At 39.0% G+C, this 15051-nt stretch overlaps 1 protein-coding gene across 1 annotated transcript; it reads left to right on the top strand.

The window, feature by feature from the left end:
• Positions 1-757: 757 nt before the first annotated feature.
• On the top strand, positions 758-5802 carry LOC133889208 (peptidyl-prolyl cis-trans isomerase Pin1-like). Its single transcript, XM_062329693.1, has 2 exons — positions 758-1082; positions 5465-5802. The coding sequence occupies exons 1-2, from the start codon at positions 836-838 to the stop codon at positions 5587-5589; spliced, it is 372 nt and encodes a 123-aa protein (XP_062185677.1). The 5' UTR covers positions 758-835; the 3' UTR covers positions 5590-5802.
• Positions 5803-15051: the final 9249 nt, after the last annotated feature.

Genomic DNA, 15051 nt, shown 5'->3' on the forward strand with positions numbered 1-15051 from the left:
TACCGAGGACGGATTGTAAAATCCGTGTCCGATCTGCAATTTCACGGATACCTGATCCATAGTGTCTGTAAACGAAATCTCAAACTCGTGCCTACTCTTATTGAGTGCGATACATACAGATCGCATGCCATTCCTAACTCCAACGTTTGGATTGCCGCATTTTTTTTGCTTATGTTATCGCCTCTTCACCTATCGACGTGTCTTAAAAAGACTTTACAGTAACGTGTATATCGAGAATTTCACATAGGGCTATTAGTTCGTTAGGTCTCCCTCCACACATCCAAGTAACTTAAGTTGGCAAAAAAGAAGGGTTTTAAAAGTTTTTTGTTCTCCTATTTAGATCGGGATTTGGGAGAAAAAGTTTAGTTCCAGCTTAAACTGTATCAAAAGATTTTTTTTCTCCTATTTATATCTAAAGTGACCAAGAAACTCATGGAGAGCGGAAGGTATGATTGGTGGCTAGTAAAAAATAACTTGGTTTAATTGATGTATTTAATTTTAAAAAGAAATATGTTTAGTTATCCATATATATTATTCTAATATAATTCGATGAACACAAATATATGCTCGCAGTCTGATTTAATAGATACAGACTTCTATATCTATTCATATATACCAATTTACATATTAATATTATAAAATCATCATTATACGAACAATTATTCATATTACAAACTCTTACCTCCGCTCTACGACCGTCAACAAACAAAAATAAAAACTCAATCTGTGCAAACAAGATCATCGTCTCCAATTGCAAAGCTAGCGAGAAATATCTCCAACCTAGCAACCTAGGAAGGCAAGCCCAGAAGCGAAGCGACCGAGAGCGAGAAGAAAGATGTCGGCGCCGGGCGGAGAGGGGGAGACGGTGCGCGCGTCGCACATCCTCATCAAGCACGAGGGCTCCCGCCGCAAGGCCTCCTGGAAGGACCCCGACGGCCGTGTCATCTCCGCCACCACCCGCGCCGACGCCGCCGCGCGCCTCCTCGATCTCCGCCAGCAGATCCTCTCCGGCCAGGCCGCCTTCGCCGACCTCGCCGCGCGCCACTCCGACTGCTCCTCCGCACGCCGCGGCGGCGACCTCGGTACGACCGATCCACTCCGCCCCCTCTCCTACTTAACCTTTCGCCGAGATCTGGTTGTTTCTGGGGTCGGCCCGTCCATCCGTTGGGTTCTTGATTCTTGGTCCGTTACCGGGGGTCTAGGAAATAAATAAAAAAAACTGATATTCTGATGTGGAATTTAATTCATTCGCATCTCACAACGCAAGCGTGATACATGTTCTTGGTGTTGTGGCTTTGCCCTCGTGGGATCAGTAAGCTGTGATGTGTTTAGCTGATTAGAGAAAAACGCAGTTCAATTCGAAGCCTTTGGAGATTCGACTGAATATTTGAGGGTTTTAACTGCTCATGGTGATGGTGATGATCTGTATGATTTGGTTCTCATTACTTTTAACCAGCGGAGGACCCTTTTATCCTAAACAAAGCACAGTTTATTGACCTTTGAAGTCGTGTAATCTGGGCATTAGTAATGTGTAGCCTTGCAGCTGTCTGATTAACTTTCCAATTTACTGAATTTCATCATGCCCTCCTTCACATAACTTGGGCATAAACAGTGAGATGGACTATACGCTGATTAAGCTCATTAGCCAATAAACTGACAATGCATGAAAGTAAAACTTCTTGGCTGTGTATCCTGCATGGATTAATCTTCCTTTTTGGTGTGCAGCTAGTGACAATGTGTAGTAGCTATTGCCTAACATAGGTCAGGTTCCTGATCAATTGTAAATCATGGAAGAAGTATAACGAATCAATTGAACTACTTTTTTTTTTTGGCATAAATTGAGTTTCCACGGGGACCACATTTTCTCTGTGGCAGCCTTTACGTGAAAAAAAAAAATGTCACTAATCATTTTCTGATCACATTGCCTGCTGTTCATGATCTGTCTAGCACAAAAATTTGCCCATTCTGGTGCAACCTTTGTTTTGTAGCTGATCTGATTGCGAGAGTGGGTTCTTCCATGGGTACTGCATTTTCTCTGTGGCAGCCTTTACGTGAAAAAAAAATGTCACTAGTCATTTTCTGATCACATTGCCTGCTGTTCATGATCTGTCTAGCACAAAAATTTGCCCATTCTGGTGCAACCTCTGTTTTGTAGCTGATCTAGTTGCGAGAGTGGGTTCAACCACGATGTGCATGATAAACATGAGTATGAGTAGCTTTGGGATGATATGTTAATGTGATGCATGAAAGCTCTTTACTGGGCCATATTCTACAATGTGTAGCAGTTTATTGACCTTTGAAGTCGTGTAATCTGGGCATTAGTAATGTGTAGCCTTGCGGCTGTCTGATTAACTTCCCAATTTGCTGAATTTCATCATGCCCTCCTTCACATAACTTGGGCATAAACAGTGAGATGGACTATACGCTTTGTATCCTGCATGGATTCATCTTCCTTTTTGGTGTGCAGCTAGTGACAATGTGTAGTAGCTATTGCCTAACATAGGTCAGGTTCCTGATCAATTGTGAATCATGGAAGAAGTATAACGAATCAATTGAACTACTTTTTTTTTTGGCATAAATTGAGTTTCCACGGGGACCACATTTTCTCTGTGGCAGCCTTTACGTGAAAAAAAAAATGTCACTAATCATTTTCTGATCACATTGCCTGCTGTTCATGATCTGTCTAGCACAAAAATTTGCCCATTCTGGTGCAACCTCTGTTTTGTAGCTGATCTGATTGCGAGAGTGGGTTCTTCCATGGGGACCGCATTTTCTCTGTGGCAGCCTTTACGTGAAAAAAAAATGTCACTAGTCATTTTCTGATCACATTGCCTGCTGTTCATGATCTGTCTAGCACAAAAATTTGCCCATTCTGGTGCAACCTCTGTTTTGTAACTGATCTAGGTTCGAGAGTGGGTTCAACCACGATGTGCATGATAAACATGAGTATGAGTAGCTTTGGGATGATATGTTAATGTGATGCATGAAAGCTCTTTACTGGGCCATATTCTACAAGGTGTAGCAGTTTATTTTCCTTTGAAGTCGTGTAATCTGGGCATTAGTAATGTGTAGCCTTGCAGCTGTCTGATTAACTTTCCAATTTACTGAATTTCATCATGCCCTCCTTCACATAACTTGGGCATAAACAGTGAGATGGACTATACGCTTTGTATCCTGCATGGATTAATCTTCCTTTTTGGTGTGCAGCTAGTGACAATGTGTAGTAGCTATTGCCTAACATAGGTCAGGTTCCTGATCAATTGTGAATCATGGAAGAAGTATAACGAATCAATTGAACTACTTTTTTTTGGCATAAATTGAGTTTCCACGGGGACCACATTTTCTCTGTGGCAGCCTTTACGTGAAAAAAAAAATGACACTAATCATTTTCTGATCACATTGCCTGCTGTTCATGATCTATCTAGCACAAAAATTTGCCCATTCTGGTGCAACCTCTGTTTTGTAGCTGATCTGATTGCGAGAGTGGGTTATTCCATGGGGACCGCATTTTCTCTGTGGCAGCCTTTACGTGAAAAAAAAATGTAACTAGTCATTTTCTGATCACATTGCCTGCTGTTCATGATCTGTCTAGCACAAAAATTTGCCCATTCTGGTGCAACCTCTGTTTTGTAGCTGATCTAGTTGCGAGAGTGGGGTTCAACCACGATGTGCATGATAAACATGAGTATGAGTAGCTTTGGGATGATATGTTAATGTGATGCATGAAAGCTCTTTACTGGGCCATATTCTACAATGTGTAGCAGTTTATTGACCTTTGAAGTCGTGTAATCTGGGCATTAGTAATATGTAGCCTTGCGGCTGTCTGATTAACTTTCCAATTTACTGAATTTCATCATGCCCTCCTTCACATAACTTGGGCATAAACAGTGAGATGGACTATACGCTTTGTATCCTGCATGGATTAATCTTCCTTTTTGGTGTGCAGCTAGTGACAATGTGTAGTAGCTATTGCCTAACATAGGTCAGGTTCCTGATCAATTGCTAATCATGGAAGAAGTATAACGAATCAATTGAACTACTTTTTTTTTGGCATAAATTGAGTTTCCATGGGGACCACATTTTCTCTGGGAAAAAAAATGTCACTAATCATTTTCTGATCACATTGCCTGCTGTTCATTATCTGTCTAGCACAAAAATTTGCCCATTCTGGTGCAACCTCTGTCTTGTAGCTGATCTGGTTGCGAGAGTGGGTTCTTCCATGGGGACCGCATTTTCTCTGTGGCAGCCTTTATGTGAAAAAAATGTCACTAGTCATTTTCTGATCACATTGCCTGCTGTTCATGATCTATCTAGCACAAAAATTTGCCCATTCTGGTGCAACTTCTGTTTTGTAGCTGATCTAGTTGCGAGAGTGGGTTCAACCACGATGTGCATGATAAACATGAGTATGAGTAGCTTTGGGATGATATGTTAATGTGATGCATGAAAGCTCTTTACTGGGCCATATTCTACAAGGTGTAGCAGTCCAAGGATCTTTAAGTAGGGCTAAATTGAGAGACGTTGATCATGGCTAGGATTACACTAGGAGAGCATAAAAGTTCCACATATTTTTTGGTTACTTTAAATTCAGACTATTAATATTGGAATGGGCATTACAGTTGGTTGGTAGATCTTTCATGGTTAGAATTGTTTCATATTATCGATATCTTTTATTTGGTTTCATATTATCGATATCTTTTATTTGGTTTCATATTATCGATATCTTTTATTTGGTTTCATATTATCGATATCTTTTATTTGTGTATACCCTCTGTATTTGCTTGTGCATTTTCTGCAGCACCTCCTTCTCTGTTTTTTTGTTGTTCCATAGTGCAAGTTCATGCCGCTAGGCTTGTCGGCTGCTGTAATATATTTCATTTATATCATGTCATATGGAATCTCTTTCTCTTAATGAAACTACATGCTATGAGCGGTAGCATATGGCATTCCCCTCCTTACTCTTGTGCACTGTCATTTCAAGAGTTTGGTGTTAGTTAAGATCGGATAGCTCTTTAGAGTAATAAACCTCATTATGTAGTTACTAATGAGAATGAAAGATTGAGTGATATCGAACAACTCTGAAGTTTGAAGCCGAAATTCGTGTCTCTAAGTTACAAGAGAATTTCGATCAGCCAACTCAAAAGTTTGCCATAGGCATAGTAATTCAAATGCAGACGTTGTGCTGCAGGGAATAATGATATTGGTGTGCATCTGCGTTGATATTAAGATTTAGAGAAAAAATATTGATGGTTACAGAGGTTTAGGGAGCAAAAAATATCACTGCAGCTAATGTCTTACTGCCTTGAACATGCAATTACTGCCTTGAACATTGCATGTGTTTCAATACATTGTAGCTCTCTGACATGCAATCATCATTAGCACTAGGAGCTTGCACTGCAGCTGGCTCGCTCCAGCAGTCCGGATTCATGATCAGATGTTTCTAACCGTGATGTTTCAATCACAGGTACCTTTGGGAGGAGGCAGATGCAGAAACCCTTTGAAGACGCCACCTTTGCCCTCAAGGTTGACGAGCTCAGCGATATCGTGGACACTGACAGTGGGGTTCACATCATCCTGCGGACTGCCTGAGGAGAGGCGCACACTGTATGGCTTTTGATTAGGGCCTGTATTTTTCTTTCTGGCAGCCTAAGTGCGTAACATTCTGGACGAGGATAAATCATGTATTGTCACACATTTACCACAGCGTTTGCCACAGCATTTGTGCGTGTCACCTACATTGTTGATGAACCCGTGAGCTTCTTAATGTCTAGTTGATCCGGAGATGGTCTTTCTGTTCTTTCATTTCTGATAATAAGGCACGATGAATGTTTGTTTCTGGCTCGGTAAATCTTTACAAATAAGGTAACTAATGACTCTAGATACTACCTACAACTGATCTAGTATCATTGATCAAAATTTGTAGGAAGGAAGTGAAGTTCAACTCTTTTTGGCCAGGTAGTTGATTTTAGGAAATTAGTGTAGTGAAGATTTTCGGAATGAACAGTGTAAGAAAGCTTATTATTTTTTGCAAAAGAGTAAGTGCAATAATAATGATCTTTTGCGAAGGAATACTAGCGTAAATGCGATGCGCTTTAATATGGAATAGAGACGAGCAAGTTTATTTATTAGCAGCTAGTTGATTGTGTATTTGGGTCTTCCTCTTAAGATTCCTTTGCAAACTTGTAGGCATATTGATGATTTGAGACAAGGGAATTAAACTGGCGCGCTGAGTAAATGACAATGTCGTTCAGTCTGCAATACAGCAGTAAAGTTAAGAAAACTGGTGTGTTGGATATATATGACCACAATATAAACTGAACTAAACACATGGACCTGGTGCTTTGCATCCTTCGATAAATTTACAAACATGCAGTTGAAACATTCAGAAAAGAGAAAACAGAGGAATTCAGTACTTGAAATCTTCAATAGTTTAAGTTCATCTATTTCAAGGCCATACACAGCGTTGTTTAAAAGGAACTTATCCACAAAGGTGATTTGTGCATTTATAACAAATTTAACTACATGGGTAATTAAGAGGACAGGCATAACATGTCCCTTGCTGTTGATATACGTTAATACATGTGCGTTTCAAATAGTTTAGATATTCACATATATTTACTTTGTTGAATCAGTCATTGAAAGATTTCCCTATGGGGCCAAATTACGGCGTAATATTTTATAACTTCTCTATTAAAATATATATTCAAATAATATAATTATAGTATCTGAATGCACTCTTTCTCTTCCTTCAGTAGCACCTTACATCTGATGGAATATAATACTGACTAGCGTACTACTAAAGATATGTCAAATGCTATATCATCATTGACTATAAAGTTTGATAGCTATAGCTCATATAAAGTTACATGCAGTCAGATTTATTGTGTTAAGTCACATCGTCCTTGTCATTTAACCCATGTGTCACAGATATTAAGAAAAGAAGGGATGTGGTTCTCAGCTGTTGTGTGTAAATGTGAAGTCCTCACACACACTCTCTCTCTTTTGTCTGGAAGTTGTCATCCAAACCATACAAAATATATCAAACAGAGCAACTGAAATTGACTAACATGGATACGGTCGGAGGCCATCAACTGTACAGTTTGACAACTATAACTCATAGAAAGTTGTAGGCTGCAAGATTTATTGTGTTAAGTCATACCGTCCTTGTCATCTAACTCATGGGTCACAGATATTGAGAAAAGAAGGGACGTGATTCTCAGCTGTTATGTGTAAATATGAAGTTCTCCCTCATGCTCTCTCTCTCCTTTGTCTAGAAGCCGTCATCCAAACCATACAGAACATATCAGACGGAACAACTAAAATAGACTAACATGAATACGCTCAGAGGCCGCCGAGACGGCGCGGCCTAATACTTCTAATGTAACTTCTGTTTGCTACATTTGGATGGCATGTTATTTTTTTCATCTCTCCTTTCATGTTCCAGCAACATCAGCGTTAATGTCAATGTTCATGCTCATGCATCAGTGTCTTCAGTTCAGTTCAAGAATCTGCACAAGGCATTCAGAAAAGGATATATAAGGTACGTACATTGGACCAAAGGCAATCAGAAGGAACATTCAGAAGAGCAGAATCATCATAGGCTTATCAACAGGCAATACGATAGTATTGATATATTAAAAATTGCAAAAGTAGTACCACGGAAATAAATCAAAGCAAACTTCTGTATAGTTAACTTGTCTAAAATCATCTTGTACGAGCTACTACAGCTATATCACATATTTAGATTTGAATCCAAGAGTCATATTACTACCTAATTCTTAGCATAACATTAGTGGATGGCACTACCTAAAATGTTGAAATTAGTGAGATGTACATACTTTCATTATTTCACATGTGTACTTGTACTGCTGAACTGTATCTTTTACCTTGCATAATAGTGAAACTTTCTTATCTGCATGCAAACGCATGTAAAACCATTAAAATGTAGGAACATGGTCAATTGAAAATTAATCTATAGACTTGTAGACAAAAAAGGACCTAACTACTCAAACAAAAGAAATGTTTATCTTTGGCTGTACTATAAAGAGGAGTTTAAATTTAGTAACTTGATCTAGTGTCTTTAGGATAGTTACCTAGTAGTAATCCATACTAGGCGTAGCTGGTCCTAATAGACCAGAGCAAGACTTAAAACATCAAGAAAGAAGAAGTCATCCAAGCCAGGACAACTTTTGTGCCGAATTGGACAAGTCCTAATCGAAATACATTCACCGGATAATCCAATGTAAACACCGGAAGCTTCACCGGATTATCCTATGAACACCGAAGGTTACACCAAAACCAGTTTCCAAAGATGGATGAAGTGAAGAAGTCACGGCACAATACTCACCAGAGGATTCACCGAAAGCTTCAACTGATGATCAGGTGTTGTCATCGGAAGATGAACAGTGCATTCACTCGAAGGTTTATGCAGAAAAGTTGCTCAGCTTGGAGTTGGCGAGATATATTCACCGGATGATACGGTGCTAAGATTTGAAGCCCATCGTATGATCCAATGGCGTGGCTGAAATAGATAACGCCTAGTTGGAGTTACACTCACAAGATGTTCCCATGCTTTGTGGACTTGTACTCACCAGATCATCTGGTATTCATAGTTTTCTAGGACAGAAATGCAATGGCTAGTTTTGGGGGTTGGGGCTATAAATGGACCCCTCACTCGGCCATTTGATAAGGTTAGAGCTCACGAGCATACACATATACTTAAATAAAGTTTTTGCAACCAAAGTTCAGCACATTGAAGATCAAGGCAATCAACATAAAATTAAGGACTTGATTAGTGCTAGTTTAGGCCTAGTGTGCATCTAGCTAGGTGATTAGCTTAGAGTTGGGTCAAGTGAGTGATCCACACTTGTTACTATTGGTGCTTGCAGATACCTAGATGGCTTGGTGGTGTTTGAGTCTTGCAATACCCTCCGAGAAGGTTGTGGAACAGCCACAAGCTTTGGAAATTTCTCCATTGATTGTAATAAAACACAAGAAGACTTGCTTTGAGTATGGTGAAGTTGGAAATTTCGCCATTGATTGTCCAAGAAAGTCCAAGAAGAAGGCTAGGGGCAAGCTTAAGAAATAAAAGAAGGAAGATAAATGAAGGAGATAGGCCTATGCATGCATAAGGAAGTGGGTGGATGAAGACTCAAACTTAAGTGATGGTGAAAATCATGTCAAGATGGACTTACTCTCCATCAAGAAGAATTATTCATACACTATCTCATCATTAGATAAGTGTCTTATAGCCAAAGGTAATGAAAGCGATATAAGTGATGATAACTCTGACTCTGATTCCTAATCTCTCACATATAATGAGCTTGTTAAGATAATACCTAAGCAACAAAAGGTCTTAGGAAAACTAACCAAGAAGTTTGAGCCCCTTAAACAAACGCATGCTCTATTAGTTGCTAATTATGAAGAATTAGTTAGCAAATACAACTTGCTTAACAAGAAACATGAAGAGCTTACTGCAAAATTTAAGGATCTTGAGTTACCATCAAAGGCCTCCAAGAAGTCATTCATTTCTACATTTCATGTTAAGTCTAAAACTAATGCTTTTACTTATTATGATGACTTAACTGATATATCACACTCATCTATTTGCAATGAAAATGTTTGTGTTGAGACTAACCTTGCAAGTGAGAACAATGAGCTTAAGAAACAAGTGGAGAATCTCAAGGACTTCAAAAAAATGAAGCAAAGCAATGTCAACCTTCTCAAGATATTGATGGACATAGGATAGAGCATAAGCCTACACCAAGAAGAAGCTCAAGGCAAGCAGAGAGGTCTACCAAGAAGAAGCTTGTGGAGGGAGCAAATGTGACTTGCTACCTTTGTCATGAAGAAGGGCACAAGTCCTATCAATGAAAGCAACTCAAAGAGGAAAAGAAGCACACCTCTAACACCTACACAAAGACCAACCATAAGAACAAGAATAAGGGAAGCCCTTACATCCTCAAGACCAATCATAAGAACAAGAATAAGGGAACCCCTTACATCCTCAAGAAAAAGATCAATGACAAGGTGGTGGCCTATAAGGTTGGCAAGCAAGAACAGGGGTGGAATCCATCTATTTGGGTACCCAAGGATGTCATCATCAACATGAAGGAGTCCCAAAAGGTGTGGGTTCCAAAGACGACTTGAATCTGTGGGACTGGAGAGGATTTGGAGATTTGGCTCACAAGATGAAGTGGAGGTTCAAGCTAAAAGGACTGGTACAAGAATCGAGCACATTGCTAAAATTCTTAATCATCATATGCTCAAATCCTCCCTATAAATGTATCTTAGGGTAACTATGTATTATTTACAATTGGTTTCATGTTTTCAAATTGGCTTTTTTGTTTATTCAATGCCTAGTTTGCTTTATTCATATGGTAGGTTGCTATGTATTATTTCTTATTCTTGATCAATCTACACGCTTTATTAGTTGTAAGTTAGCGTGTGGCACTTTTTTAATTAATATCCTTTATGTGTCAAGAGTCCAAAATATAGGTTACACTTCTCAATGTGCATTTAATGATAATTGGAATGTCTCTCACAAGTAATTCAAATACTTGTATGTATAAATTTAGGGGGAGTCTATCCTATATTTTGTGATCTTTGAGACTAACATGTTTACAAGCATATCTTTTTAGTCTCATATTGAGATGATGGCATCCTTGAATGTATGATATGCTTACAACTTTATAATTGATATTCTCTTATTTTGTATCATTTATCTAGCTATCTTCCATAATATACCTTATATTCCTCTCACTTGACTTAAATGTTAAATTGTGCAAATAATTTGCCTTCCACTACATATATGCAGAAATTTAGAGGGAGTTATCTATAATATGTGGCTTCATGACTTGTGATCCATACGATTTGCATATCCAAAGGATCATAATTTGTGAAGCTCTCCCTTGTACTTTTAATATTTTCCCTTTTCGGTGTTTGATTCCAAAAGGGGAGAAATTTATGGACCAAAGCAAGCCTAGTGCATAGTCAAAGAGTGAGAAATCTTTGAGACCAAATGGAGAGAAGAAACGGTCAGTGGATTCAGGGAGAGCCTTATATTCATCGTGACCATGAAATGGGGATAAAGTTAAGGTAAGAACAAGGCATGTATATTTTCATTTTTTTTCATGCTTTTTAACATTTCGTATCTTTAATTCTTGCTCTTATCATGCATCCAAGCAAGTAACTGTATCTCGTGTTTTGGTTGTATCGTCATCAATCACCAAAAATGGGTAGATTGAAAGATCAATAACCCTAGCATAGGGTTAGTATGTTTTATTAGTTAATATCAATATGATCAATGAGACTAACAAGGTTTGCTAGTATGCAAAGGTTTAATCTCATGGATGTAGAAGATGAACTTGTGGTTGCAAACACCTCAAAGGATTCAGTATCATGGTCAAAAAAGAGCTTCATGAAGGTATAAGGACATATTATTTAGACAAGTGATCATGGCGTTAAGAGTATCAATTGTGTAGATAGGTTTATTTCCGTTTGCTCGTACAACAAAGAAGGATTTGGGTTTTAGTAACTTGATCTAGTGTCTTTAGGATAGTTACCTAGTAGTGATAGACACTAGGCTTGGCTAGTCCTAATATACCAGATGAAGACCCAAGACATAAAAAAAAGGAGCGATCCAAGCCATGACAAAGTTTAGGCTTGGAAAAGTTTCTGTTGAAATTCATTCATTGGATAATCCAATGTGAACACTAGAAGCTAAACTGGATTATCCGATGAACACTGGAATGTTACATGGGAACAAGTTTCTAGAGAGGAACGAAGTGAAGAAGTCCATGCAAGATACTCACTAGAGGATTCACCAGAAGTTTCACTCGATGTTCCGGTGTTGTCACCTGAAGATTAATAGTGCATTCACCGAAAGGTTTATGCAGAGAGGTTTCTCTGATTGGATTTGGCGAGATATACTCACAAACTGCATGCTAAGCAAAATCACGTTGCCACACATCAGAGGAAGCTAACAGTCCTGAGTAGAGATGGATTTGAATATGGAACCACCTGATGAAGAGATGGATCTGATCTTGGAACTACTCGAACAAGACGGTAACTTTCTTGATTTCTACTCTTCTACTCATGTTTTCCAGATTAGTACAATGTTCTTTTTACCGTGCAACAATTCTTCTCCAACCTACTCATGTTTTTGGCATTCTACGTACCTGTAGAAGATGATAATGACAATGATTTGGAAGGGGGATTGACTTGAACTTGGAACCACATGTAGAAGATGCTAATGGTAAGTCTCTTGTTCTCTTTGTTTTTCGATCTTCTCTTGCAATTGTTTTTCTAAATTTGAGTGTATATATGTTCAGGCAGGAAAGATGTGCCAAATGCAATACGAAAACAAATATTTCAAGCTTTATTAGGAAGAAGCACCAATGGAAAACTAAAGCGTCATGTGACCAAGGATGTTTCTGAACTATTCGGATTTCACATTCGAACTGTCCAACGTATTTGGAAGCAAAGTAAAATTTATCTTGATCAAGGCCTTACGGTAGATGTTTCTAATAGAAAGTGCAACTCCGGTCGTAAGCGAGTTGAAATAGATTTATCTGCACTACGTAACACTCCTTTTAAGGATCGAACAACATTGGAAGATGTATGTGCTCTGTTACATGTGAGTAAATCCAAGCTGCTAAAACTGAAACGGGAAGGTCGCATTAGGCGTCATTCAAGCAGTATAAAACCATACTTAACAGATGCAAACAAGAAAAGTAGGCTACAGTGGTGTGTATCCATGCTTGATCCATGCAGCATGCCGAATAGTCCAATGTTCAAGGGGCTATTTGATGTTGTTTATATTGATGAAAAATGGTTCAATCTTACAAGAAAATCGGAGAGATATTATGTACTTCCAGATGAAGATGAGCCCACACGTACGTGTAAAAGCAAGAGCAACATAGGAAAAATCATGTTCTTAATGGCTGTTGGTCGTCCAAGGTTTGATGCCAACAGAAATTGCATTTTTGATTGAAAGATTGGGTGCTTTCCTCTAGTTACTTATGAACCGGCTAAAAGAAGCAGTGCTAACCGGCCAGCTGGGACAATTGAAATGAAGCCTATCGCATCTGTAACGAAGGAAGTCATTAGAACTTTCATGATCGATAAGGTATTGCCTGCTATTCGAGCTAAGTGGCCGCGTGAAGATGTCAACAAACCCATCTATATTCAGCAAGATAATGCTCGACCTCATCTTGACCCAATTGATCCATTATTTTGTGAATCTGCCAAATTAGATGGATTTGATATTCGGCTCATCTGTCAACCGGCGAATTCACCGGATTTCAATATCTTAGATTTGGGGTTTTTTCGTGCTATACAATCTATTCAGTATAAGAAGACCGCGAAAACAATAGCAGATCTTGTTCCAATTGTTGAAGAGGTATTGTCTTTTTTCTTTGGTTAATTTATACTCACGTCAATTTGCTTTGAAACTAACCTCATTCACATGAAACAAGCCTTCCTGGCGTACTGCCCACACAAGTCCAACAGAATTTTCTTGACACTTCAAAATGTAATGAAGGAGGCAATGAAAGTAGGAGGAGGAAATAACTTCAAGATTCCACATATGAAGAAAGGGACCCTAGAAAGACTGGGGCACCTGCCTTTGCAGATCGGTTGCAAGTCATCAATTGTAGGCGAGGCTATGACCCAGCTTGCTGAATAATTTGATAAGAGAAAATATTACTGCTTTGTTATTGATGCCAAAATGTACTGGTATGCAAGTATGCATGGAACCCTTTAATTTGAAGAGTGAATGTCGCAACCATTTTATGCATCGAACATTTTATGCACCGTTCATACGAGCAAAAAAAACATTTTGCCACAGTGTGCAGTGCAACGTTCATACGAGCAAAAAAAGTACACGAAACGATGCGAAACAGTGCAATACGCAGAAACAGCGCGAAGCGACACGAGCGACGCGCGAGCACTCTCTTTTCTCGCGCTCTTTTCTCCCGCTGAATGTTTTTGCATGTGAGTAAACACAGGGAGACTAAACGTTTTTGCAAAACGAAGAGCCTGCATGCCGCAGTAAATGAACAAGCATTAACAGCAGGGGTACGAGAGTCCAAATGACCATCAAATAGCTAAAACGACTTCTTTTCACATGCAATCAATTAAAGCCCAAAACGACTACTTTTTTAAGACTGGAGGGAGTAGTTTTTTAAATATTTTGCTTTGCAAGCATGCATGCTAATAATATTATTAGGAATCTCAAAAGTTAGGTTTTACCCTAGTTTTCCTTTATCATCCTTGTCGCCATGGTTATGGTTTTGGTTATAGAAGGGTAGGTTACGCTTATCCTTACTTTGGGATGGTAATCATAATAATGGCTCAACTGAATATGATAATGGTCGTATGCAACTATGATAAAAGATGATGATCTAATTTTTTAAGAAACATTGAATTAGGATTTGAGCAAGTGGTTGGATGAGACTAGTACAAGATCTACGGTTGGGTTTGTGGTAGTCTTGCTCAAATCTAAGTACCGGTTTCATGGAATGATCTTTCTGAGTTAACAGTACAACCACAAGCCTGATATGGGACGGGCTTAGTGAAAGTGCCTAGAGGGGGGGGGGGGTGAATAGGCTTTTCTGAAATTTAAAACTAAAAACAGCGGATTAAACTGCCGGATATTCCGGTGAAGTCCGGATACTCCGGTATGGTCCGGAGTATCCGGTCTAGTCCGGAGTCTCCGGCCTGACAGGAAATTTTAGAATAAATTTGGACTGAGGATCACAGCTAGATTCTATGAGATGCACTAGGTCAAGTAGATGTTACTAAGCTAGAACAACAAATAAAACTAGCAAGATTGATACTATAGCAATTTAAATGACAAATGATCAAATGCACACGATCAATTGAGTTTCACAAAATAGAACACGAGAATATATCCCGGAGTTCGGCCACCTCACAAAGAAGTGCCTACGTCTCCGTTGAGGAGCTCACAAAGAGCCGGGTCTTCTCCAACCCTATCCTCTTCTAGCAACCACAAAGATCAAGCTAGAAATTCTTACTCAATATGAAGGT

The sequence above is a fragment of the Phragmites australis genome, chromosome 13, assembly GCF_958298935.1.
Source record: "Phragmites australis chromosome 13, lpPhrAust1.1, whole genome shotgun sequence".
NCBI lineage: Eukaryota > Viridiplantae > Streptophyta > Magnoliopsida > Poales > Poaceae > Phragmites > Phragmites australis.

Bases quoted from the DNA above. Each gene is read 5' to 3' on its own strand.
- LOC133889208 (XM_062329693.1), top strand. From the start codon at position 836: ATGTCGGCGCCGGGCGGAGAGGGGGAGACGGTGCGCGCGTCGCACATC. The intron at 1,083-5,464 runs GTACGACCGATC...TTTCAATCACAG, and splicing joins ACGCCGCGGCGGCGACCTCG to GTACCTTTGGGAGGAGGCAG.